The sequence below is a fragment of the Piliocolobus tephrosceles genome, chromosome 13, assembly GCF_002776525.5.
Source record: "Piliocolobus tephrosceles isolate RC106 chromosome 13, ASM277652v3, whole genome shotgun sequence".
NCBI classification, from domain to species: Eukaryota; Metazoa; Chordata; class Mammalia; order Primates; family Cercopithecidae; genus Piliocolobus; species Piliocolobus tephrosceles.
Genome location: NC_045446.1, coordinates 8,753,717 through 8,780,806, shown reverse-complemented (window position 1 = coordinate 8,780,806; position 27,090 = coordinate 8,753,717). Strand labels below are relative to the sequence as shown.

Below are 27,090 nucleotides of genomic sequence, written 5' to 3'. Positions count from 1 at the left end.
TACATAAATTCAAGTTTATAACAATTATTTGTTACAAAGAACAATGAAGCTGTTTTGATCAATACAAAATTTGGGTTAAAATCAACTTTAACATCTATTTTTGTGCTTCAGTTGGTTTGGAGAAAATTCTGTTAGTCTTGGATACATAGATGGAAGTGGTGACAGGTTTGTAACAGTTGACCTTGCAATCTCAGACATTTAAAACAGGACCAGAAGTTTATAATATCAATAAGCAAACTAATGACATCACCATGGGACACACAAAAGTTCTTGCAGGAGCAGGGTCTGTGTGGCTTCAGTTGCCTGCAGTGCTCCCAGGCCACAGCAAGTGCCCGAGGGTCTGAACTGCCCGCAGTGCGGCCCTGCAGCCTTTCCCAGGGCACGTTGATGTGCACAAAGTAAGTTTCCCTGAAGACAAAGTGAAGATGTCAACAGCTTACGTGGCAGCATGTATGTCCTGAATGTGTGTTTTAGAAGTCCAACTGTTGTTTTTATGTTTTTAAAGGAAATATTTGAATCAAGCAGTTATGGGCCCCCTGAAGTATCCTTTTTTTCTAGAACATTCTGAAAGTCATCCTTGCCTATGGAAAGCCTAGGCCTACCTGCACTGTTATGTTCAGTAAACAAGCAGGGTGCTCTGGGCTGGGGATTGTGTGAGGAGCAGAGAGCAGCCCGTCCTCATGCTTTTCCACTGAAATAGGCCAGGCGGAGAGGGAGTAAAGCAATGAATGCTCTTTGGCGGCTGAGTAGTCCAAGAGCCAGAAAAGAAACGTTCAAATTAAGAAGGCTATAGCAGGCCAAAGTGAGGAAATTTAGGGTTTGCGGGAAGTGGGATTTGAGATGGGTCTTGGAGAGTTGGACAGTATCAGTCGGTAGGATGGGGGTGCAGACGGAAGCCTGTGAGGAAGGCAGAGGATGCAGAGCTGTGAGCGCAGGGAGCAGCGAGGCTGGAGAGCAGCTGTGGTGCGGATCAAGACGTCTGCGTTTATTTAGGGACTGAAGGTTAGCAGGGAAGGGAAAGATACCAGATCTTGAATTTAAGAACTTGAATCTTGTAAAGTACCAAATCTAATAAAAATTAGTCTTTAGTCGTCCTAAATCAGAACTGGCCCAGGCATGCAGTGTTTCGTGGCCGACAGACTCCAGCCAGCGCTGTCCATGGTAACCACCTTTTGTGTGGCTTAAAGCTTGCATCCATTTTCTCCTTTCATCGTTTTCCCAAAACAACTCCGTGAGGGCCGTTAGCCCTGCTTGGTAGACGAAGAAGCCGAGGCGGCCTAGGGTCACGGCCAGGGAGCCTTTGGGACGCCAAGTCAGCTCGGTGGTCCTCACGCCACCTACAAGGCTCGTCGGGCCCTCGAGGTCCGCGGCTACTGGAGGCGCCAGGGAAGTCCTGCAGGTTCCTGGCTCCGCCTCCTGCACCTCCTCGCTAGAAGCCCCGCCCCCAGGGGTCTCGACGAACCGCCACTTCCGCGGCGTCCATTGAAACTTAGCCGGGGGAGGGACGGGGCGCCACTGAGGGCCAATCTGCTTGGGCCGGGGCGGGGCTAGAGCGGGTGGGTGCAAAAGGGCCGCACCGCGGACTTCGGAGCCGGGAGAGAGCCCGGCGCGGGCGGCGCGCACGGGGCCCTGCTGTGCGCGCGCCCGCCCGCCGCCCGCGCAGCCCCTCGGCCAGCTCTGCCCTCGGGGTCGTGGCGCCCATCCCTCCCCTGTTCTGCTGTCGCCGCCCGGATAGGGGCTCGGGAGTCGGGCTAGGGGCAGGGGCTGGAGCCGCGGGACCAGCGCCTGAGGTGGGTGCGGAGCGGGAGGCCGGGCGGGCGGGCGCCTGGGGCCACCCCGCCGACAGACTCCGGGTCGAGGGGGAGTGACCAGCCAGGGCGCGGAGTCCGGCTGCCGGCCTGCCTGGGTTCAGGCGTTAGTCCCGGCGCCCTGGGACCCTCCCAGGCGACCACCCTCCCAGCGGGGACACCCCGCCCCTCCGCTGCCCGCAGCCTCCTCAGGCCTCCCGCCCTTTGTCGCTTGTGCACCTGCGCCCTCGGCCCTGCCCTCTCGCTCCCCTCAGGGCGGACCCTCGCCCAGCCTCCCTTTCAGGACCCGGCACCAAATTAGCCTCGCTCCTTCAGACCCCCTCTGTCCCCTTTGTCGTCTGTACACCTGTCACCTCAACTCTGTGCATCCACCCACCTCCCCGCCCCCAGCGGCGTCATCTGAATACAGCCCAGGCCGCCTCCCACTCCCTCCCGGGGGCTCCTCCCCTGCTGCCCCGTAGCCCCACACCTGCCCCCTCGGCCCCAGCCCCAGGCCCTCCCCCGTCCGTACGCCTTTGTTATCTCTGCAGCTGTCCCCTCCACTCTTCATCCTTCTCCCCCAGTGAGGCCAGACCCCAGCCCAGACTCCCCTGTCCTTCTGAGCGGAGAGACTTCCCCTCCCCAGCTCTGCCCTGGCATCCTGGGGACTGGGCCAGCCGGCTTCCACTCGGCCTAGCCACTTTCCTGCCTCTTCCGGAGGGTCCAGTCTCCCCTGGTGCCTGCGCACGTCCTCATCTACTCTCTTTTCCCTCCTGCGCTCCTCTCCTAGCCCTCCGGCTTCAGCTTAGTCTACCCGCTCATTCTTTCCTCCCCGCACAGGTGCCCCGGAGAGGCCATGGAGCTGAGCAGCAAGAAGAAGCTTCACGCCCTGTCCCTGGCCGAGAAGATCCAGGTGCTGGAACTCCTGGATGAGTCCAAGATGTCCCAGTCGGAGGTGGCCCGGCGCTTCCAGGTTTCCCAGCCCCAGATCTCGCGCATCTGCAAGAACAAGGAGAAGCTGCTGGCGGACTGGTGCAGCGGCACAGCCAACCGAGAGCGCAAGCGCAAGCGGGAGTCCAAGTACAGCGGGATCGACGAGGCTCTGCTCTGCTGGTACCACATTGCCCGGGCCAAGGCCTGGGACGTGACGGGGCCCATGCTGCTCCACAAAGCCAAGGAGCTGGCCGATATCATGGGCCAGGACTTCGTGCCCAGCATCGGCTGGCTGGTCCGCTGGAAACGCCGAAACAACGTCGGCTTTGGGGCCCGCCATGTTCTTGCTCCTTCATTCCCCCCTGAGCCACCTCCCCCAGGGCTCACATCCCAGGCTCAGCTGCCTCTTTCCCTAAAAGACTTCTCTCCAGAGGACGTGTTTGGCTGTGCTGAATTGCCCTTACTGTATCGGGCAGTGCCCGGCGACTTGGGTGCATGTGATCAAGTACAGGTGCTGCTGTGTGCCAACAGCAGGGGCACCGAGAAGCGGCGGGTATTGCTGGGTGGGCTCCAGTCTGCCCCGAGATGCTTCTTTGGGGTCCGCAGTGAGGCTCTGCCTGCCTCCTACCACCCTGACCTGGGCATCCCTTGGTTAGAGTGGTTGGCACAGTTTGACCGGGACATGGGACAGCAGGGCCGACAGGTGGCTTTGCTGCTGGCTGCCCGAGTGGTGGAGGGACTGGCAGGCCTGCCTGGGCTCTACCACGTGAAGCTCTTGCCTCTGGCCGCCTCTAGCACCACACCTCCCCTGCCCAGCTCAGTGGTCCGGGCCTTTAAGGCCCATTACCGACACCGGCTGTTGGGCAAATTGGCTGCCATCCAAAGCAAGAGGGATGGCACCTCGCTGGCTGAGGCCGCGGCGGGCATCACCGTGCTGGACGCCTTGCACGTGGCGTCGGCTGCCTGGGCCAAGGTGCCTCCTCAGCTCATTTTCAGTAGCTTCGTTCAGGAAGGGCTGGCTCCCGGCAAAACGCCCCCCTCCTTACACAAAGCCTCTGAGACGCAGCCAGTTCCCAGTGGGCTGAGCCTAGAGGAATTTTCCCGCTTTGCGGACCTGGAGGGTGAGGAGCCAGGGCCTGGAGTGTGTAAAGAGGAGACAGGCACTGAAGACGAGGAGGGGGACAGAGAGGGTGCCTTTGAGCCCCTGCCCACGAAAGCTGATGCCCTCCGGGCCCTGGGCACCTTGAGGAGGTGGTTTGAGTGCAACAGCACTTCTCCTGAGCTGTTTGAAAAATTCTACGACTGTGAGGAGGAGGTGGAGCGGCTTTGCTGCCTGTGAAGGCACTTTTGCTGCTTACCAGAGCCCCCTCCTCTCCTGTTTCCCATGGAAACGGCCTCTTCAGAAGGCAGATCCAGGCTCTCTCTTTCCTGTGGAAATAGAACTGTCATAAAGGTGTAGAAGGGAGAGAAGTTGGGACACCAAGTCTGAGCTTGGAGTGGCAGTCGCCCAAGCCCCAGGAAGAGAGCTCTAAAGATGGGGCTTCAAGGGTAGGAATCCAGGCTACTTAGTTTCTAAACCTTGCTTGAAAGTTACAGAGCCTTAGAAAGAGAGTTAGTCTAGAGGCGGGCGTTTAGAAAGGTGGAATGTGGGCTTTTTGGACAGACTTCTTCCTTGAACTCTGTGTTAAAAACACTTCTGCTTCTGGAAATAAAGTTTTCAATCAGAAAAGAGGCCAGGGTGTTATTTTCGTGGGAGAAGGGTAAAAATTTTCCATTCAGATTTGGAAAATTAATTGCTGATGGTCGCTGCGGTGCAGCTGTCTGTCCATGACCAGTAGGGATCCTCCTCTTCCGGATATTCAACAGCAAGGACTCTCAGGGCACTGCCTGTGGGCTGCCCTCCTGAGAAGGAAGCTCCAGGACACACAGATCCCAGCTACTGCCCCAGAGAAGCTGCAGCTCCAATAGTTTCGCTCTCAGATTGTGTGTGTTTGGGGTTGGGCAGGCTACGGACACGTCAGGGAAACAGAAAGGAGCCGGAATTGGAATGGAATAGTCATTCATTCTTTTTTTTTTTTCATTTGCTCCATTCATAATATCACTTCAGCAAGGCCTCCTATGTGAACAAGTTGCAAAGATGGTGTCTCTGCTGGGCAGAAGCTCGCAGCCCATGGCAGTGGGGTGTGATTAAGGCTGTGATAACGGCTGTTCAAAGTGCCTGGCCCCACAGAGCTAGGGAGACTCCGGGGGAGATGAGCTTTGAGCTGCAGTTTGAAGGGTGTCCCAGACCAAGGGACAGCATGCGCAGAGTCTGACTGGAGTGAAGGAGCGCAGTGTGCTGGGGGCGGGGGCAGGCAGTTCTGCCAGAGCATGGCATACTTGGGAGGTAGGGGCAGAGTGCAAGGAGAGACCTGGAGAGTAGGAAGGCCCTTTAGCCAACCAAGCTTAGGGGTAGGACTGAAGGGGTGGCCTGCTCCTCCACACCTGTGGGCGTTTCTCGTTAGGTGGAACTAGAGACTTGAGAAAAGAAATGAGACACAGAGACGAAGTATAGAGAAAGAAAAAGTGGGCCCAGGGAACCGGCACTCAGCATACAGAGGACCCACGCGGGCACAGGTCTCTGAGTTCCCTCAGTATTTGTTGATCATTATCTTTACCATCTTAGAAGTGGCAGGATAATAGGATCTTCATAAGGAGACGGTGAGCAGTAAGACTTATGAATAAAGATCTCTGTGATATGAATAAGTTTAAGGAAGAGTGCTCTGCCTTGATATGCATATGCAAACATCTCCATAAACTTTTTTAGTGCATAGAGAGCAGCATTGCCTCTAGCACGTCCCACCTTCAGCCCTAAGGCAGTTTTCTCCTTTCTCAGTAAACAGAACATACAATCGGGTTTTACACGGAGATGTTCCATTGCCCAGGGATGGGCAGGAGACAGATGCTTTTCTCTATCTCAACCGCCAAGAGGCCTTCTTTCCTCTTATACTAGTCCTCCTCAGCACAGACCCTTCACGGGTGTCAGGCTGGGGGACGGTCAGGTCTTTCCCTTCCCATGAGGCCATATTTCAGACTGTCACATGGGGAGAAACCTTGGACAATACCTAGCTTTCCTAGGCAGAGGTCCCTGCGACCTTCCACCTTCGGCAGTGTAGGTGTCTCTGGGTACTTGAGATTAAGAGAATGGTGATGACTTTTCACAAGCATACTGCCTTCAGGCACTTGTTTAACAAAGCACATCCTGCACAGCCCAAAATCCGTTAAACCTTGAGTCACCACAGCACATGTCTCTTGCAAGGACAGGGTTGGGGGTAGCGTTACAGATTAACAGCATCTCAAATACAGAACAAAATAGTCTCTTATGTCTATTTCTTTCTATATAGACACAGTAACAATCCAATCTCACATAGGACGCCATCAGAGGGTTTTAGATAGGAACAAGTCGTTCTTGGGGTTCTAGAATAACGGAGTCTGTGTAGGGTGTGTCAAAGATGTGAAACCTAGAGGCAGAGAGACTCTGACTGATCCAGGTGAGAGAAGGTGAAACCTGAGCCAGATCCTGGGGGTACAATATAAAGAAAATGGTTTACTGGCTGGGCACGGTGGCTCACACCTGTAATCCCAGCACTTTGGGAGGCCGAGGTGCGTGAATGACCTGAGGTCAAGAGTTCAGGACCTGCCTGGCCAACATGGTGAAACCCCATCTCTACTAAAAATACAAAACACTAGCCAGGTGCGGTGTCACGTGCCTGTAATCCCAGCTACTCAGGAGGCTGAGGCAGGAGAATTGGTTCAACTCGGGAGGTGGAGGCTGCAGTGAGCCAAAATGTTGCCACTGCTCTCCAGCCTGGGCAACAAGAGTGAAACTCAGTCTTAAAAAAGAAAGAGAAAAAAGAAAAGAAAATGGTTTTACCTGGAAAGGATATGGGCTTTGGACACAGACTTTAGCTGGTAAAAATACAAACTGTAGGCTGGGCACAATGGCTCACGCCTGTAATCCCAGCACTTTGGGAGGCCAAGGCTGGTGGATCATTTGAGGTCAGGAGTTCAAGAGCAGCCTGGCCAACATGATGAAACTCTGTCTCTACTAAAAATACAAAAATTAACCACGTGTAGTGGTGCGCACCTGTAATCCCAGCTACTTGGGAGACTGAGGCAGGAGAATAGCTTGAAACCACGAGGCAGAGGTTACAGTGAGCGGAGATCGCGCCACTGCACTCCAGCCTGGGTGACAGAATGAGACTCCGTCTCAAAAATAAAAAATCAAAATCAAAATACTGGCTGGGCATGGTGACTTACACCTGTAATCCCAGCACTTTGGGAGGCCGAGGCAGGTGGATCACCTGAGGTCAGGCGTTCGAGACCAGCCTGGCCAACATAGTGAAACCCCGTCTCTGTCAAAAATACAAAAACTAGCCAGGCGTGGGGGTGGGCGCCTGTAGTCCCAGCTACTCAGGAAGCTAAGGCAGGAGAATCGCTTGAACTGGGAGGTGGAGGTTACAGTGAGCCAAGATCACGCCACTGCACTGCAGCCTGGGAGACAGAGCAGGACTCCCTCTCGAAAATAGAATAAATAAATAAAATGAAAATATAGGCTCCATGCCAAAATCCTAAGGGTGACCTTTCAGGCTCCACCATTGGCAATCACAAGACTTTTGCCTGGCAGGCCTCATGGAGGGAAGCTGCCCTCCCACCCCAGTTTAGTGCATTGCAGGTTTCCGGAGAGAGGTGCAGTCAAAGACTCCAGGCCCCCAGACTGCCCTGCTCCTAAGCTCACCTGCATTCCTAGCCGGGCACCTCTATTCGGGGACCTGGGCTGAGGCAGTTTCCAACAGCTTCTACCAAGACCTCCTGACTGGAAGCAATGACTGAGATCCTTTCTCCACTTTGACTCAGTACCTCTCATTCCATCCTTTCTCCGCTTCGACTCAGTACCTCTCATTCCATCCTTTCTCCACTTCGACTCAGTACCTCTCATTCCAGCCCTTCTCCCCTGCCTCCCTAAAGTCCACTTTAGGTTAGGTCTGTAAAGAGCAAGGAACTTTCATTCTTTTTATTCTGAAACTCCTTGAAGGTGAAACTGTTCCCGTCTGACCCTCGTCCCGTGCTGTTCTGTAAAATGGAACGCTGAGGAGCTGGGGCCTGTTTTTGCCTCTTGCTTGTAGGTTGCAGTGAATGAAAAGAAGCTTTTGTGTTACTTTCAGCTTGCTTCATTGTCCTAATTGACCACCTCCACACCTGGCAGCTTGAACTAACGATTCCCTTTCAAACACTTGCGAAGCCACCTGCCGGCCTTCCATTTTCTAGGCTGAGATCCCAAATCATTTAGCCTTTCCTCACAGGGTCTATTTTTTTCTACCCTGAATTCATATAAATTGTTCTTTTCTGAAACCTTTCCAGTTCTGACATATCTCTCTTTATTTTATTTTATTTATTTTTGAGACAGAGTCTTGCTCTGTCGCCTAGGCTGGAGTGCAGTGGCACGATCTCAGCTCACTGCAGCCTCCGCCTCTCAGGTTCAAGCGATTCTCCTGCTTTAGCCTCCCAAGTAGCTGGGATTACAGGTATCTGCCACCATGCCCAGATAATTTTTGTATTTTTAGTAGAGACAGGGTTTCACCATGTTGGTCAGGCTGGTCTCAAACTCAAACTTCTGGCCTCCCAAAGTGCTGGGATTACCCAGGTGTGAGCCACTGTACCCAGCCTATTTATTTATTGTTTGTTTGTTTGTTTTTGAGATGGAGTTTTGCTTTTGTTGCCTAGGCTAGAGTGCAATGGCATGATCTCGGCTCACCACCACCTCCACCTCCCAGGTTCAAGCAATTCTCCTGCCTCAGCCTCCCGAGTAGCTGGGATTACAGGCACCTGCCACCACGCTGGGCTAATTTTGTATTTTTAGTAGAGACAGGGTTTCTTCATGTTGGTCAGACTGATCTCAAACTCCCAGCCTCAGGTGACATCCGCCTGCCTTGGCCTCCCAAAGTGCTGGGAATTACAGGCGTGAGCCACCGCACCCGGCCCATATCTCTCTCTTTTATTTTATTTTTGAGATGGAGTTTTGCTCTTGTTGCCCAGGCTGGAGCGCAATGGCACGATCTCAGCTCACTGTAACCTCTGCCCCCAAGTTCAAGCAATTCTCCTGCCTCAGCCTCCAGTGTAGCTGGGATTACAGGCATGCACCACCATGCCTGGCTAATTTTGTATTTTTAGTAGAGATGGGGTTTCTCTATGTTGGTCAGGCTGATCTCAAACTCCCGACCTCAGACGATCCGCCCACCTCGGCCTCCCAAGTGCTAAGATCACAGGTGTGAGCCATTGCACCTGGCCCTACATCTCTTTTTAAATGTTGAAATCAAAATTGCAGGCCGGGCGCGGTGGCTCACGCCTGTAATCCCAGCACTTTGGGAGGCCAAGGCTGGCGGATCACCTGAGGTCGGGAGTTTGAGATCAGCCTGACTAACATGGAGAAACCTCGTCTCTACTGAAAATACGAAATTAGCCGGGCATGGTGGCGCATGCCTGTAATCCCAACTACTCAGGAGGCTGAGGCAGGAGAATCCCTTGAACCCGGGAGGTGGAGGTTGTGGTGAGTCGAGATCGCGCCATTGCACTCCAGCCTAGGCAACAGGAGCGAAACTCTGTCTAAAAAAAATACACAGACCAGGCGCGGTGGCTCAAGCCTGTAATCCCAGCACTTTGGGAGGCCGAGGCGGGCGGATCACGAGGTCAGGAGATTGAGACTATCCTGACTAAGATGGTGAAACCCCGTCTCTACTAAAAAATACAAAAAACTAGCCGGGCGAGGTGGCGGGCGCCTGTAGTCCCAGCTACACGGGAGGCTGAGGCAGGAGAATGGCGTGAACCCGGGAGGCGGAGTTTGCAGTGAGCTGAGATCCGGCCACTGCACTCCAGCCCGGGCGACAGACCGAGACTCCGTCTCAAAAAAAAAAAAAAAAATACACAATCTCTCCAGGTTTTACCAAAGCAACAGAGAGCAGACAGATTAGCTCTCTGTCCTCAGGTGTCCCACTCCTGTCAGAGTAGCAGAATATAATACAACGCTTTACAGCTGGCCTCTTCCCAGCCTTTTTTTAAAAGACCCATAATTAATCTCTTCCTTCCTTGAATTGCTGTCATATGGCAGACATTTCCCAATTGCAGATAACTTTATCTGCTCATGTAAGCAATATTCCCCGAACGCTTAGCTTGTGGCTCAGGCCCTGTTCTGGGACTGTAACGTCGATAGTGAATAAGACAGAGAGGATCCCGGCTGTCAAGGCCCTTACTTTTTGTTGTTGTTGTTTGTTTTTTGTCTTGTTTTGTTTTGCTGTGTTTTTTCAGATGGAGTTTTGCTCTCGTTGCCCAGGCTGGAGTGCAGTGGTGCCATCTCGGCTCACCACAACCTCTGCCTCCCAGGTTCAAGTGATTCTCCTGCCTCAGCCTCCCAGGTAGCTGGGATTGCAGGCATGCGCCACCATATCTGGCTAATTTTGTATTTTTAGTAGAGACGGGGTTTCTCCAGTGTTGATCAGGTTGGTCTCGAACTCCCAGCCTCAGGTGATCCACCTGACTCTGCCTTTCAAAGTGCTGGGATTACAGGTGTGAGCCTCCACGCCCGGCCAAGGCCCTTACTTTTTAGAAGAGGGAGAGCAAGAATAGACATTAAACCCATGAGCACAGTCATTTTAGACAGCGAAAGGTAACAAGATGAAAATAAAATAATGATGTCAGAGAGAGTGACAGGGTGCGTAGTCAGGAAAATGACCTGTGAGCTGCGTTGTGAATGATTTCTCTGCAAAGGGAACTGTGGGTACCAATCCAGATGGTTAGAAACAGCTTCACAGAGTTAAGAAACAGAAAGCAGTGCCTATGGCCGCAAGTGAGGGAGGCCAAGGAGGGGAGGAAGTCAGAGAAGTGGACAGGGGCCTTTCACCAGGGAGTGTTTAGATTGCATTCTAAGCAAGATAGGAAGTTGGTTTGCTTTTTCTTTTCTTTCTTTCTTTCTTTTTTTTTTTTTTTTTTTTGGGAGGGGTGTTGGAGCTGTGTGGTTTAGATAAAGGAGGAACAAGATATGTTTTTGTTTATCTGAGGCAAAGTCTCACTCTGTCTCCAGGGCTGGAGTGCAGTGGCATGATCTTGGTTTACTGCAACCTCCGCCTCCTGGGTTCAAGCGATTCTCCTGCCTCAGCCTCCTGAGTAGCTGGGACTACAGGTGCACACCACCATGCCCAACTAATTTTTGTATTTTTAGTAGAAATGGGGTTTCACCATGTTAGCCAGGCTGGTCTTGAACTCCTGACCTCAGGTGATCTGCCTACCTCGGCCTCCCAAAGTGCTGGGATTATGGGAATGAGCCACTACACCCATAATCGCCCATTTTTAATTTAAATTTATTTTATTTTAATTTTTTTTGAGACGGAGTCTCGCTCTGTCACCCAGGCTGGAGTGCAGTGGCACAATCTCGGCTCACTGCAAGCTCCGCCTCCCAGGTTCATGCCATTCTCCTGCCTCAGACTCCCCAGCAGCTGGGACTACAGGTGCACACTGTCACACCCAGCTAATTTTTTGTATTTTCAGTAGAGATGGGGTTTTGCCATGTTAGCCAGGATGGTCTCGATCTCCTGACCTCGTGATCCACCCGTCTTGACCTCCCAAAGTGCTGGGATTATAGGCGTGAGCCACCGCAACTGGCCTATTTATTTATTTTATTTTTTTAATTGGGTGATTTGTTTTTTGCTATTGAGTTGTGTAAGGGAATTTTTTATTAGTTGGACTTAATCTCAGGAAAACCCGAAGATCCTGATTTAGGATGTGCTCTGTTTGAAAAATGTGTAGTTGCCGGGTGCAGTGGCTCACGCCTGTAATCCCAGCACTTTGGGAGGCTGAGGCAGGTGGATTACCTGAGGTCAGGAGTTCGAGACCAACTTGAGCCACATGGTGAAACTCTGCCTCTACTAAAAAATACAAAAATTAGCTGAGCGTGGTGACGGGCACCTGTAATTCCAGCCATTTGGGAGGCTGAGGCAGGAGAATCGCTTGAACTCGGGAGGCGGAGGTTGCAGTGAGCCAAGATCGCGCCACTGCACTCCAGCCTGGGTGACAGAGCAAGACTCCTCTGAAAAAAGAAAGAAAGAAAGAAATGTGTAGTTACTCCCACTAGACACAAGGGGACACTACTAGCATGATACATTCGTTTCCTAGAGGCAGGTATCCCAGACCCGAAGGGAGTACAGGGAGCAGGCACAGGTTCTGAATTCATGGGTCCAGGTATTCCTAAATTTTTTCCACCACAAAGGAAAGGGGCAGAGTTTGTTGATCAATTCCCTTTACGGGTGGGTGGAGGTTTTCTGGTCTACCTTTCACTGCATGATTAGCCCCTTCCAGGATCCACAGGAATCTACTATGAGCCTTGGTTTCGGCTGCCCCACCATATGTGGACTCAAGGTCTAATCTGTTCCTTGCGGTTCCTTAATCTCCAAGGTCTTGGAGTCATCAACATTTGGCCAGGCTCAGTTCCAGCACCCTGATTTCCACCCTTTCTTGTTTTAAAGGGATCCTTGGGAAGTTCCCTTACTTTTTGCAAAGTTAACAATGGTTTTGTTTTGTTTTTGGTTTTGTTTTGAGACAGAGTCTTCCTCTGTCACCAGGCTGGAGTGCAGTGGCATGATCTTGGCTCACTGTAACCTCTGCCTCCTGGGTTCAAGCCATTCTCCTGGTTTAGCCTCCCGAATGGGATTACAGGCGCCTGCCACCACACCCAGCTAATTTTTGTATTTTTAGTAGAGACGGGGTTTCACCATGTTGACCAGTATGGTCTCGATCTCCTGACCTCGTGATCCACCCACCTCGGCCTCCCAAAGTGCTGGGATTACAGGCATGAGCCACCACGCCCAGCAGTAATGGTTTTAAAACTATGTTTGTTTGTTTGTTATTGAGATAGGGTCTCATTCTGTCACCCAGGCTGGAGTGCAGCCGTGAGACCATGGCTCACTGCAGTCTCAAACTCCTGGCCTTAAGCAATCCTCCTGCCTCTGCAGCGGGATAATTAAGGACTCAGAAAGACCAGAGGTTGAGGAGGAATTATTTAATTACTTAGGTGCACAGACCCAATCGGATTAACATCCAAAGAACTGAGCCCCGAAAAAAGAGTCTGGTTACCTTTTAAGCATTTCGTGGGGCAGGGGGAGATTTGTGCAGGGGGAAGCATATTACAGAAGCGAGAAACAAAGACAGCTATTTAATTAAGACATGCATTACGTTATTTCTTACTTTTCAAGGAACAACATGTTTTATGACTTGAGATGATCTGTTTAGTGACCTTGCAGCTGCACAGCTAGAGAAACAGAGTTCACAATGCCTGGGAAAGGGAGAGATAAGGCTCACTAGCCACAGAAAAACAGGCAGTCAATTTTTAAAGGACTTTAACTCTTTCTCTTCCTCGGGGGGAACTGGTTTTTCTTACATACAACTGAGTTTTTGCTTACACTTTTTTTTTTTTTTTTTTTTTTTTGAGAGGGAGTCTCACTCTGCCGCTCAGGCTGGAGTACAGTGGCACGTTCTCAGCTCACTGAAAGCTCCGCCTCCCGGGTTCACACCATTCTCCTGCCTCAGCCTCCCAAGTAACTGGGACTACAGGCGCCTGCCACCACGCCTGGCTAATTTTTTGTATTTTTAGTAGAGACGGGGTTTCACCATGTTAGCCAAGATGGTCTCGATCTCCTGTCCTTGTGATCCGCCTGCCTCGGCCTCCCAAATTGCTGGGATTACAGACGTGAGCCACCGTGCCCGGCCTGCTTACACATTTTTAAATTTATTTTAAGTCTTGTTCCACCTCAGCTTCGCAAAATTAAAAATTATGTTTATTATCACTGATAGGGAATCTAATTGCTTTCCAGTAGGAGAGCACTACACAAATTCTGGAGCACCAGCCTGCCACAGGGAAAGTGGGGAAGACCAGCTCGCTTCCTTATATTTATTCATTCACTCATTTGTTCAATAACTTATTTTTGAGACAGTGTCTTGCTCTGTTGCCCAGGCTGGAGTGCAGTGACGTCATCATGGCTCACTGTAGCCTCAACCTCCCAGGCACAAAGGATCCTCCCATCTCAGCCTCCTGAGGAGCTGAGACCACAGGCTCATGCCACCAATACCCAGGTAATTTTTTGGTGTTTTTTTTGTTTTGTTTTGTTTTGTTTTTGTGATGGAGTCTCACTCCATCACCCAGGCTGGAGTCCAGTGGTGCTATGCTTGACTCACTGCAACCTCCAGTTCCCAGGTTCAAGCAATTTTCCTGCCTCAGCCTCCCAAGTGGCTAGGACTACAGGCATGCACTACCATACCTGGCTAATTTTTATATTTTCAGTAGAGATGGGGTTTCACTCTGTTGGCCAGGCTGGTCTCAAACTCCTAACCTCAGGTGATCTGCCCACCTCAGCCTCCCAAAGTGCTGGGATTACAGGCATGAGCCACTGTGCCTGGCCATTGTTTTGTATTTTTGCAGAGATGGGGGGGTCTCACTATGTTATCCAGGCTGGTTTCAAACCCCTAGGCTCAAGTGATCCTCCCATCCCGGCCTCCCAAAGTGCTGGGATCACAAGTGTAAGCCCAGTTGTTGGCATCCAGCCAATAACTATTTACTGAGCACCTCTGTATGCTAGTTAGAATTTTGATAAGAGCTAACACAGGGGTCTTTGCTTCCCTGACCTCACAGTTTAGAGGAGAGACAGACATAACCCAAGGGTTACACGAATGAGAGTGTGTCATTATAGACTGATGAAAGGGGGACAGTGTGAGGACACGGGCCAGTGGTTCTCCCAGCGTTGCTCTCAGCAGCAGCAGCAGCAGCATCTGGGCAACACAGTGAGACCCTATCTCTAACATAGTGGAAGGCAAATCTTGGACCTGCCCCAAGCCTACTGAATCAGAAACTCCAGGGTGGGGCCCAGCAATCTGTATTTTCACAAATTCCCCAGGGGATTCCAAACAACAGGCATAAGTCAAAGGAATGTCATCAGGTTTCCCTAAGGAAGTGCGGTTGGACTGACAGCTGAAGGCTGGGTGGGAGGCAGACGGGCAGGCAGAGGGCATGTGCAGCCGGGCACAGTGGCTCATGCCTGCAATCTCAGCACTGTGGGAGGCCGAGGCAAGAGGATAGCTTGAGCCCAGGAGTTCAAAAACAGCCTGGGCAACATAATGAGACCCCATTTTTACAAAAAAAATTAAAAATTAGGCTGGGCGCAATGGCTCATGCCCGTAATCCCAGCACTCTGGGAGCCCAAGGCAGGTGGATCACCTGAGGTCAGGAGTTCGAGATCATCCTGGTCAACATGGTGAAACCCCGTCTCTACTAAAAATACAAAAAATTTGCCAGGTGTGGTGGCGGGCGCCTTTAATCCCAGCTACTGAGGAGGTTGAGGCAGGAGAATCTATTGAACCAGGGAGGTGGAGGTTGCATGAGCTGAGATCATGCCACTGCACTCCAGCCTGGGTGACAGAGCAAAACTGTCTCAAAAATAAATAAATAAATAAATAAAATTAGACTGGACGCAGTGGCTCACGTCTGTAATCCCAGCACTTTAGGAAGCCGAGGTGGGTGGATCACAAGGTCAGGAGTTTGAGACCAGCCCGGCCTATATGGTGAAACCCCATCTCTACCAAAAATAAATAAATAATAATAATTAGACTGAATGCAGTGGCCCATGCCTGTAATCCCGGCACTTTGGGAGGCCAAGGCAGGCGGATCACCTGAGGACAGGAGTTTGAGACCAGCCTGACCAACACAAAGAAACCCCGTCTCTACTAAAAATACAAAATGAGCCAGGTATGGTGGCACATACCTGTAATCCCAGCTACTCCAGAGGCTGAGACAGGAGAATCACTTAAACCCGGGAGGTGGAGGTTGCGGTGAGCCAAGATCACACCATTGCATTCCAGCCTGGGCAACAAGAGTGAAACTCTGTCTCCAAAAAAAATAACAATAATAAAATAAAATATAAATAAAAATTAGGTGGGCAAGGTGGCACACACTTGTAATGCCAGCTACTTGGGAGGCCAAGATGGGAAGATCACTTGAGCCTGAGAGGTTGAGGCTGCAGTGAGCTTTGATGGTGCCACTGCACTACAACCTGGGCAACACAGCGAGATTCTGTCTCAAAAAAAAAAAAAGAAGAAGAAGAAGGGCATGTGCGAATGTCTTGTGATGGGAGGGAGCCTGATGTGCTTAAGGAACCAAGCGAAGGTGCTCGCCTGCAAGCCTTGCAGGCTGCGGGAGGGAGCTTGCCCGGGTTCTGCAGAGGACTGGGAAGCCACCGAGGAGCAGGGAAACTTGGGGAGAACCGTACTGCCAAAAGTTAAAGCACGTGGGCCAGGTGTGGTAGCTCACGTCTGTAATCCCAGCACTTTGGGAGGCTGAGGCAGACAGATCACGAGATCAGGAATTCAAGTCTAGCCTGGCCAAGATGGTGAAACCCCGTCTCTACTAAAAATACAAAAAATTAGCCGGGCATGGTGGCGGGTGCCTGTAATCCCAGCTAGTCGGGAGGCTGAGGCAGAGAATTGCTTAAACCCAGGAGGTGGAGGTTGCAGTGACCCGAGATTTTGTCATCGCACTCCAGCCTTGGCGATACAGCGAGATTCCGCCTCAAAAAAAAAAAAAAAAAAAAAAAGTTAAAGTACAGGTTCAGATCTGAGACAGGACCAGGGCTGTGCTATTAGGATTGGTAAAGAGGGAATGGAGGCCAGATGTCATGGCTCACGCCTGTAACCGCAGCACTTTGGGAGGCTGAAACAGGAGGATCACTTGAGCCCATGAATTCGAGACCAGCTTGGGCAGCATAGTGAGACTCCATCTCTAAAAAACTGGGAAGGAGTAGAAATCTTTCAAAGGGTTAAGAGGAGTTAGGGGCTGGGCACGGTGGCTCAAGCCTGTAATCCCAGCACTTTGGGAGGCCAAGGAGGGCGGTTCACGAGGTCAGGAGTTTGAGACCAGCCCGGCCAATATGGTGAAACCCCGTTTCTACTAAAAACACAGAAATAGCCTGGCGTGGTGGCGGGCACCTGTAATCCCAGCTACTCGGGAGGCTGAGGCAGGAGAATTGCTTGAACCTGGTAGGTGGAGGTTGTACTGAGCCAGAGATCGCGCCATTGCACTCCAACCTGGGTGACAGAGTGAGACTCTGACTCAAAAAAAAAAGGAAAAAAAGAGGAGTTAGGGACTCTTTTGGCATGGCGTGGGGGGAAGGAGAGCTCCTCTGAGGCATCAGCCCGGGCTGGGAGCTGAGGGCAGCGGGGCAGGCTGGGGGAACTCGAGGTGCCTTTGGGACACCCCAGCATGTGTGACCAGAGACAGCAGTGTGGGCCTGGCACTCAGGATCCTGAGCAGGCTGCAGACACCAGTTAAGTCACATTCACAGTGTGGACCCCCTTGGCTCAGCTGTTTCCTAAGTCTGGTCAAAGTTATTGAAGTAGAGTCATCTCATGGTTGTGTCTTCTCCCCCTTTCCCTACGCATGTAGCTTTCCCCAGGCTGGAGTGCGGTGGGGAAAGCCACAGGGAGTGTCACTATACGCGTAAGTTAGTCGTCTGGAATTTCTTCAGCTGTGGTCACTGCTAAAAAAAGAACTGTGACGCTGGACAACAGGAGTCCAGTGGGACTTTGTTTAACATGTTTGCTCAAGTTATCAGCTCTTTGCAAGTGACCGACAGACACCACCTCCTTTGTAACCTCAAAACATGTTCACAGACTATCTCCTAGTTCTTAGGATTTCTTCTGTCTAAAAGAGTTCTTGGCCGGGCGCGGTGGCTCAAACCTGTAATCCCAGCACTTTTTGGGAGGCCGAGATGGGCGGATCACGAGGTCAGGAGATCAAGACCATCCTGGCTAACCCGGTGAAACCCCATCTCTACCAAAAAATACAAAAAGCTAGCCGGGCGAGGTGGCGGGCGCCTGTAGTCCCAGCTACCCGGGAGGCTGAGGCAGGAGAATGGAGTAAACCCAGGAGGCGGAGCTTGCAGTGAGCTGAGATCCAGCCACTGCACTCCAGCCTGGGCGACAGAGCAAGACTCCGTCTCAAAAAAAAAAAAGAGTTCTCAAAAATAACAGCAACCTCAAATACCATCTGTTAAATCCTTAAGCAATTTCACATGCATCTTATGAGACCCTGCTGATTAAAAACATCTAGTGTTTTTTTTTTTTTTTTTTGAGACGAAGTCTCGCTTTTTCACCCAGCCTGGAGTGCAATGGTGCAATCTCGGCTCATTGCAACCTCCGCCTCTCTGTTTTGGGCAATTCTCCTGCCTCAGCCTTCTGAGTAGATGGTACTACAGGCGCCCGCCACCACGCCTGGCTAATTTTTTGTATTTTTAGTAGAGATGGTGTTTCACTATGTTAGCCAGGATGGTCTCGACTTTCTGACCTCGTGATCTGCCCACCTCAGCCTCCCAAAGTGCTGGGATTACAGGCATGAGCCACCACGCCCGGCTAGATTTCGTGGGTTTTTTTTGAGATGGAGTCTCTCTCTGTCACCTAGGCTGGAGTGCAGTGGGGTGAGCTTGGCTCACTTCAACCTCCACCACCAGGGTTCAAGTGATTCTCCTGCCTCAGCCTCTTTAGTAGCTGGGATTACAGGCATGTGCCACCACGCCTGGCTAATTTTTGTATTTTCAGTAGAGATGGGGTTTCACCATATTGGCCAGGCTGGTCTCGAACTGCTGACCTCAGGTAATCTGCATGCCTTGGCCTCCCAAAGTGCTGGGATTATAGACGAAAGCCACCACCCAGCCAACATCTAGATTTTTAGAATCTCTCTGGTCCCTTCCTGCCCCATCTTTGTCTTTCTGCCCTCCCCTCCAGTAGTGGCATCTCCTCCTGGGGCCGCCGTGCAGGAGGAGTGAGCTATTCGCTCACTAATCACGCCATACTAAACCCTCAACGCACTCCAGGACTGTTCTCCCAGCCCAGCGGGCAGCCTTTGCTATGGGTTGGCGGAAGGAACCTAGGCCTGGAACTCCCTGGTTCCACCCAAGTCTGGCCACTCTCTCTGGCTGTAAAGGTGGAGTTTAGAGGACGGGCACTCCAGGCTCTTTAGGAGATGCCTCTGGATAGAACCAGAGAGGGAGAATGGGAGCCCATTTAACTAAAGCCAAAAAGTAGATGTTTTTCGTTTTATTCCCTTGCTAACTGGTTTTTTTTTTTTTTTTTTTTTTGAGTTTAGGAGCAGAGGTTTAATAGGCAAAGGACAGAGGAGAACAGCTCTCTCTCAGAAAGAGGGGCGCCCAAATGGGAATTCCTGCTAACTAGTAATTTGATGAGAAATAGCAAATGACAGAGGACCACTCTTACCTGCCCTCCTGCCTACTTCCTGCACTGTTTATAGGAGTCCACCTCCTCCTCCTCGTGCATCCTGTTTGCTTCCTTCAAGCCTCTGACTGCCTAGTGGTGTTCTGACGCCTGCTGTACTGTCGCTGCAGTGTCCAGCCTGGAGTCCCTGGCACTGTGGTGCTGCTGGGTGGGCTGAGAGATTGTCCACTCGGAAGGGATCACCGAGGAAAGCCGGGCGCGGTGGCTCAGGCCTGTAATCCCAGCACTTTGGGAGGCCAAGGCGGGTGGATCACATGAGGCCAGGAGCTCGAGGCCAGCCTGGCCAACATGGTGAAACTCTGTCTCTGCTAAAAATACAAAAACTAGCTCCAGGTGGCTGGAGGCCAGCACAGGATCTGGTGAAGGAGAGCTCTGACGAGCACGTGATGGAGCATGGTCCCGGCGGCTCTAGCCCAGAGTAGTGTGGGGGCAGTTGAACTTAGGCGACTCATGGAAGACCCCCATGTGCCCAGGTGGAGCAGCGTAGCTAAGTAACTGGACGCTGGGGCGGGAAGCTCAGAGGCATCCAAGCACATCGTATGACTTACCCGTGGTGTGGCCTAGGACAAGCTGCAAACTGTCTCTGAGCCGAGGCTGCCTCTCTGTCAGCTGTGATCATTACGCTGTGATTGTTTCTATAGGGAGGCACCAGTACATGGCAGGAATTCAGGTCACCACGAGGTGCACTCACGTTGGTCTCAGACCAGATAGGGACATTAGTGGGTACAAATGGCCCTTGATGCTCCATTTTGTTGTCAGTTCAAAGAACCCTCTCAGCCAATTTTTAATTCCCACTGAGCAACTGAGATGGGTAAAGAAAACGGCAGTGGCTCGCACCTGTAACCCCAGCTCTTTGGGAGGCCAGGGTGGGAGGGCTGTCTGTGCTCAGGAGTTCAAGACAGCCTGGGCAACATAGTGAGACCTCCTCTCTACAAACAATAAAAATAAAAAATTAGCCAGGCGCAGTGGCACACACCTGTAGCCCCAGCTACTTAGAAGACTAGGGTGAGAAGATCGCTTGAGCCCAGGAGTTCAAGGTCGCAGTGAGCTATGATGGCACCACTGCACTGCAGCCTGGGCAACAGAGTGAGACCTGTATCTGAAAAAAGAAAGAATAGAGAAAAAAAGAAAAAGAAAACAAGTGCCATCGGCTGGGAGTGGGCAAAGCTGACAGACCCCCAACTCCCAGCATCCTCCACTGCAGGTGACCTTGAGACGGGTCAGAGCAGGCAAATGGGGGCTGGGAGGTTCAACAGAAAGCTGTGTGGCAAGACCAAGAAAGCCGGTGTGGCGGCTGGCGTGGGAGAGACAGGTCAGGAGTATAGTCGCAACATTTAATGAGCATTTATTGCACACGTCTGTTTGAGCACGAAGCTCAGGCTGGAAACCATCCAAAGCGCAATCCCTGACCTCAGGGAGCTCATAGTCCAGTGGGGAAGCCGAGAAGCAAATTAACGACTCTGAAGAAGCGCAGGCAAGTGCTATGACCAAGGCAGGTGTGCGGCTGGGGTGTCTGGGAACCCCAAAGTCAGCCTCAGGTGGGGAGGCGAGTCAAGGAAGGACCAGGAGACCAGGTTCAGCCTGGGTCTCGGAGGAGAGTGGGGCCAGCCCAGGGAATGGTGGAGTCACCCTGCCGGGCGCTGCTGGCCAAGCCCAGGCAATGAGAGCACAGCTTATTCAGGGTCCAGGAAGCAACCCCAGGAGAACAAAGCCTTGTGGGGAGGGAGGAACCTGGAAGTTGGAAGGAGTTTGGGCTTTCCCTGAAGGTGATGAGAGCCACTGAAGGATTCTGGCCGGAGGAGACATAGGGTTATCCTGCGTCATAGGGGAGAGAGCTTTGAAAGGCAGGGAGGTGGAAGGCAGCGGGGACTCTCAGAAGCAGAGTCTCAGATCTCCTTAAGAGGTGAAGGCGGCTGGACATGGTGGCTCACACCTGTAATCCCAGCACTTTGGGAGGCTGAGGTGGGCGGATCACAAGGTCAGGAGATTGAGACCATCCTGGCTAACATGGTGAAACGCTGTCTCTACTAAAAATACAAAAGATTAGCTGGGCGTGGTGGCGCCCACCTATAGTCCCAGCTACTCGGGAGGCTGAGGCAGGAGAATCGCTTGAACCTGGAAGGTAGAAAGGTGGAGGTTGCAGTGAGCCGAGATCGCTCCACCACACTCTAGCCTGGGCAACAGAGCAAGACTCCATCTCAAAATAAAAAAAAAAGAGGTGAAGGCACAGGACAGGGGCTGGGATGTTGCCAGCTCACTTGTGCCTCATGCTCCCTGTTTCACAGACGTGGGAGGCAAAGGAGTCAAGGCCAGCTACACAGGGAGGCTGCCCAAGCCCCCTGGCTTCTGGCTCCTGCAGGCATCTGCCCAGCCTAGATCTGCTCGGGTGGGAGGTGCCTTGGTTAGGAAGGGCTGAGCCTCTTGCACTGATTTGTAAGCTGCAGATTTTCAACCTGGCCTCCAATCTCAAACTGGCTTCCGGGCTGTGGGCCTGATGGGGAGCTACTGGCATTGCCACAGGGCTCATCCCCACCAGCGGAGGAGATATTCGTAGCTGAGGAAGGTGACAGCATTGACGGGAAAGGCGCGGGCACTGTTGATGGTGACCCCCCGGAAGAAGACCCCCAGTCCTTCCTGCCGGACACTGCTCACCATGCAGTCCAGCACCCCTTGGTATACTCTGCGTCTCAGCCCATCCATCTGCATCCGGGACTTGATCACATCTAAGGGCGTGGCTGCCACCCAGGAAGCAATGCCTGCAAAGCCCCCTGCCACCAGCACTGTGGCTGAACCTGGGGCAGAGGGAGCCCAGAGCGGGGGTCAGACCAAGAACACAGCATCCTCCCCAGACCCTAATCTCCTTCTTCAGTCCCCGCTGGACCCTGCCTGCTACACACACCTCTGTCCCCCGTCCTCTCACGCCACTTTACTTACTGGGATTCTGGCCTTCTGGTGTGTACTGGCGACAGAGCCCTTCATAGGTGATGAAGTAGATCCCCATCGTGGGGGTGTCCCTCAGCATCAGGGCCCAGGCTCCTCGGAACAGCCCCCGGTACCCCTCCTCCCGGAAGATGGAGGCTGCACAGTGCACGGGCCCCCGGTACTGAGGTTGGGGGCTACCCGGCTGGGCCATTGGCTCTGTCTGGTTTTGTAGCCGGACTTTGATGAGGTCAAAAGGAGCCAGACAGTAGGCCTGTTGGGGACGAAACATGAAGACCCCAGGTGGGGCTTTGAGCTGGGAACTGGCTCCTTACATTCACAAGAGGAAGGAGGCAGGCAGAGGACCACATCGTCTAGTCCCTCAGGAACCCTGCCAGTGCCCAGCCTCTCACGTGCATGTGTGGCTGGGATGGCCAGGATGTCTGCATGCGATGGGGACAGGCCACCTCCCTTGGCATCAGGCCCAAGAGCGAGAGGCACTGCCCCCTCCTCATGCAACGGCGACCAACTTGCCTGGCCTGCACTCAGAACAAGCCTGGATTCTTTTCGCAGGAGCAGGTTGGTTTCTGGCCTCCCTAAAGCCGGCAGTGAGCACACCTGTACAGTGAGCAGGGGCAAGTGAAGGATTCAGCCTGTGACTGTGAAAGAGCAAAGAGGCCACCCTCTCCCAGGGTGAAGGAGGTCCCCTTGTGAGTGTTGTTCTCCTGCACCCACTTCTCAGAGGCCCAGGGGGCACAGGGCCAGCCCTTCCTGCCTCTGGAGAGGCAAGACTCCCTCCCATTAGCATTCCACCAAAGAGGCTTCTGAGTGTGGGAAGGTGGGTAATGGGGGGACTTGGCAGGTGCTAGAGCTCTTAGCATCGGCGGAAGCAGACACTACACAGATTTGGGATGGAATTGGGGCTGGGGTCCTGGTGAGGGTCAGTGCTGGGGGGATGTAGAGAGTGATGAGGGCAGTTAAGGTTTGGGTCAGAAATGCCACTAGGTCAAGATGGCTTTTGGAGTCCAGGTGAGAGTCAGGGTCCATGTTGAGGCTAGCCTATCTAGGACGGACTTATGTGTTTTTTGCCGTTTGTTTTGTGACAGGTTCATGGGCTCAGTTCGTCAGCCCTGGAGATGGCTGACGGCGACGGGGGCTGGCGGTCACCTCCGGTGCTGGTCCTTAGGGTTTGGCAGGCCAAGTCTTCGCTTGTTTACTTTGGCCCTGGCAGGAAGGGTCGTAGGTTGGGGACCATCCCTTGGGAGATGGGGCCTTGTGCCACCCTCCAGAGCGTGCTGGCAGGGCTGAGCTCAGGGCTTCGGGTGGTGTTCTGAGCCCTGAGCTCCTGGGGGCTGAGGACAGGGCAAGGCTGATGCCAGGTGACAGACAGCCCCACGCGGGTGGTGGAACGTCAGATGCTATTTCAGAAGGTCAGCTTTGGCCAAGCCCAGGGCAACATCTGTGCCTGTCAGAGGCTGTCAATCCCTGCCTCTTCTTCCCACTCCACACTAAACACATTTTCCTCTAAGACTCTGTTAAACGGAAGCCACAGGTTTGACTGTAAACCCAGGCTCCATCAGCAGCCCTCACAGTCCCCACTTCTGCTTTCCAAAGAGCTGGAGGGGGCAGGGTGACTTAGAAGCTGGGCCTGGCCACTTAGCTGAGGGCCTCGGTTCTCTTCCTTGTGTCTGTGGGATGTGGCTCGCGGGGCTCAGGAAACCTATAGGTGACACCTCGCACAAGAAGGGGCAGAAGAAAAGCCAGGGCCTCCGGGGGTCTCATTAATCATTAATTCATTTGAAGGAGCAGCCTGACTTTGTCCTTTGTCCTTGCTCTCTGCCCCATGAAGTGTGACAGGGAACTGGGGGCAGCCGCCCAGGAGAGGGCGACCCTGGCTGGCGGCGGGGCTGTGAGTGGGTACCGGATGCACCCTGTGCCTGCTTATGTTCACAGGCGCCTGTCAGCGCCGGCTCCCACTGGCGGCAGCTGGTCCCTCTTCCCTTCATCTGCCCCTCTAAAGCCTAAAGCCCAAATGACGGCAGTGACTTAATGGTTAATGCCCTGCTGGGCTGGGCCCTCAGGTGAGGCTCCCAGGTCATGGCCACTCAAGCGCTGCAGGCAAAGGGTAGAGCCGGCGGGACCGGGGCAGTGTCAGGACCTCTTCAGAACCTGGCCAGAGGGGCTGGGCTCACAGCTCTGCGGGGGGCTGGCAGTTCTCCAAGGTCAAAGGTCTCCTTGGGGAGTGGGCTCCCCACAGCTCTGAGTCTGGCAGACCCCTCTGGAGGAGGGCAACCCCTGTCAGCTGGAGCGAGTGGCCCAGGCTGCTTCTCCCAGCACCCTCTTGGTACTGCCCACCAGCTCTGTCTGCCTTTTGCCTCTTCCGTTCCCCACAGCGCTCCCCCAAAGGCCTGCAGCCTGGAAAGCCACAGCACAGGCCTCTTGTTCCCCTCCAGGAGGCCTGTGCCCCCATAGCTGTGGGTCACCAGAGCAGGGCGGGAGAGGACAGATCGACATGACCATCCCTGTGACACTTGTGTATGCCCACCCACTGCTCCCTCACCTGCAGGAACCCCCCGGTGCAGCCTGCTAGGAAGATGTGCGTGTAGCTGGGTGGCTGGGCCCGCCGTTCCTGGTGGGAGGTGGCCGTCAGCACCAGCAGGGTGTTGCTATAGACCCCAAACAGGACAGAGTTGACCACAGCTATGCTGGCAATGGGGAAGCTCATTCCCTTGAAGAAGCCCAGGAGCTGCAGAGAGACACAGCGGCACTGGAGTAGGCACCGTGGGGCCTCCCTTTTGTCCCCTCCAGCCCTGGAAAGGCAGCCTCTCGCTGGAAACTGCTCCCAAGTCCTGCCACAGGGAGGTGGGGACAGGTGGGGACAGGCTGAAGCTGAGCCATTGGGGGTGCCAGGCTACCACCCAGGTCCCCCAAGGATCCCAGACATGGTCTTGTCTCCTCCAGGGGCAGAACCCTGCTGGAGCGGGAAGCTGGTACCAATGGCCCCAGATGCCTCCCCCAAAGTGGGAGGACCCCAAAGGAGTGGTTCACTCACGGACTCGTGGCGGTAAATCTTGACCATGCAATCAACGATGCCCCGGTAGGTGGTCTGGGTCTGCAGTCGCACCTGGGTGGGAGAACAGGGCAGGTGGGGTGGCGGGATGGGCAGGTGGGCCAACCTTTCCCTCTGCCCCCTCAAGCAGGATGCCAGCCAGCAGGAGAGGCAGAAAAGGCAAGATTAGCCAGGCCTGATCGCAGGGCACCCTGACGTTTGGGTTAGGTGAGATCTTCCATTCCTCTGGTGCCTCTCCTAAACTCACCTTTACAGTGTCAAAGGGGTGTCCCAGGACCAAGCCCAGAGCTCCTGTGGTGACAAGAAGGTGCTATGAGTGAGGGCCCTCGTGCCAGGCCCAGGAAGCAAGTCTGTGCCAAGAGGAAAGAGGGGTTCAGAAAGGAGGAAGGAGAGCAGTGCCATCTCAGACACGTGCAGCCACCTTCCTGCCAAGCTCTAGAGACACCAGCTGCCCCGACACCCCCTCCACACAGGCACTGGGCCAGGAAGGCACTGGGACAAGGGAGTAGGACCCCAGGCCCCACCTGAGGATGCACACCCAGGAGGGAAGAGCCAGCCAAAGATGTATGTGTCCTCTCTGGAGCCCATACCCAGGTATCCCACTGCCTATGAGACGTGGGACTCTGGGCGAATCACCCAGGTTCCTGCCTCTCCGAGAGCTTTACTCTTTTTTTCCTTCAACTCATAATGTTGTCGCCAGGATCCAGAGCAGGCCCTGCTGCCAGCTGGCCACGCAGAACTGCAGGGCCCTGATGGGGGTCATGCCTGGGCACCTGTGGAGGAGCTTCTCCCCTCCCCTCCACCTGCCCACTGCTAGCCCTGCCCTCCACAGCGGAGGCTGGTTCTGGAGCTTAGGGGAGGTCGCACTCCCAGGAGGCAGGTTCAGAACGTCCCTCTCTTTCTCCTAAGAGGAATGCCACTCAGAAGCTGGGCTGGGACCACAGCACAACAGGCCTCAGGGCCCCGGACTGTGGCTCACAGCCAGGTAGGGCAGAGGCCCAGAGGGAGCTCAGGACAGCAGGTGAGGCCAAAGGTGAGCTTCCTTTGTGAGCTCCACAGGGTGGGTCTGGAGAGCAGGGCTCAAGGTATAAGGTGCTCACCTGGCTCTCCCGCCCTCTGCAGGTGTCAAGCAGAGTGACCTTGGAAGGCAGAGGCAGCACCTCCCACCTGCACCTTCTCTTCTCCCCATCGGCCAATCCCTGGAGGACTGGGGACAGCTGGCTCTGGGGTGCTCCAGGTAACCCAGACTTTTTTTTTTTTTTAAAGACAGGGACTTGTTCTGTTATCCAGGCTGGAGTGCAGTGGCATGATCCTGGCTCATTGCAGCTTCAACCTCCTGGGCTCAAGAGCTCCTCCCACCTCAGCCTCTGGAGTAGTTGGGACCACAGGCATGTGCCACCAAGCCTGGCTAATTTTTCTCTTATTTCTTTTTTTTTATTTTGAGACGGAGTCTCGCTCTGTTGCCCAGGCTGGAGTGCAGTGGTGTGATCTCAGCTCACTGCAAACCTCTACCTCCCGGGTTTAAGTGATTCTCCTGCCTCAGCCTCCCGAGTAGGTGGGATTATAGGCGCCCGCCATTGCACCTGGCTATAATTTTTGCATTTTTAGTAGAGTTGGGGGTTTCCCCATGTTGGCCAGGCTGGTCTCGAGCTCCTGACCTCATGATCCACCCACCTCGGCCTCCCAGAGTGCTGGGATTACAGGCCTGAGCCACAGGGCCCGGCCTCTCATTTCTTAGAGAGACAGGGTCTTCCTATGTTGCCCAGGCTGGTCTCAAACTCCTGACCCCAAGTGATCCTCCTGCCTCAGCCTCCCAAAGTGCTGGGATTACAGATGTGAGTCACCATGCCCTGCCCTTTTTTTTTTTTGTGGCAGGGTCTCATTCTGTCACCCAGGCTGGAGTGCAGTGGTGCAGTCATAGCTCACTGCAGCCTTGAACTCCTGAGCTCAAGCAATCCTCCTATCTCAGTCACCTGAGTAGCTAGGACTACAGCATGTGCCATCATGCTTGGCTTTTTTTTTTTT

General features: G+C 53.4%; 2 protein-coding genes across 10 annotated transcripts in view; one reads left to right on the top strand and one right to left on the bottom strand.

Moving 5' to 3' along the window:
- Positions 1-76: 76 nt before the first annotated feature.
- Positions 77-4,449, top strand: TIGD3 (tigger transposable element derived 3). Of its 2 annotated transcripts, none has more exons than XM_023186227.1 (2): positions 77-165; positions 2,628-4,449. In XM_023186227.1, exon 2 carries the CDS (start codon positions 2,644-2,646, stop codon positions 4,057-4,059), a length of 1,416 nt encoding a protein of 471 aa, XP_023041995.1. In that variant the 5' UTR covers positions 77-165; positions 2,628-2,643; the 3' UTR covers positions 4,060-4,449. The 2 variants fall into 2 exon arrangements, with proteins under 2 accessions (XP_023041995.1, XP_023041994.1); XM_023186226.1 differs by having other exon boundaries at positions 77-1,790.
- An 8,340-nt stretch (positions 4,450-12,789) lies between these two features.
- The window catches only part of SLC25A45 (solute carrier family 25 member 45), a 15,724-nt gene continuing 1,423 nt past the window's right edge, over positions 12,790-27,090 (bottom strand). For 3 of the 8 annotated variants that reach the window (XM_023186446.3, XM_023186448.3, XM_023186451.3), the window contains 5 exons: positions 25,313-25,356; positions 25,048-25,119; positions 24,556-24,741; positions 22,011-22,269; positions 20,405-21,868 (listed from right to left, as the gene is read on the bottom strand). In XM_023186446.3, coding sequence (XP_023042214.1) covers positions 21,600-21,868; positions 22,011-22,269; positions 24,556-24,741; positions 25,048-25,119; positions 25,313-25,356 — 830 coding nt within the window. In that variant the 3' untranslated portion in view covers positions 20,405-21,599. Of the gene's footprint in view, positions 13,078-20,404; positions 21,869-22,010; positions 22,270-24,555; positions 24,742-25,047; positions 25,120-25,312; positions 25,416-27,090 lie in introns of those variants that run through there. The other 5 variants (XM_023186449.3, XM_023186453.3, XM_023186447.2 and 2 more) reach the window with 4 other exon arrangements.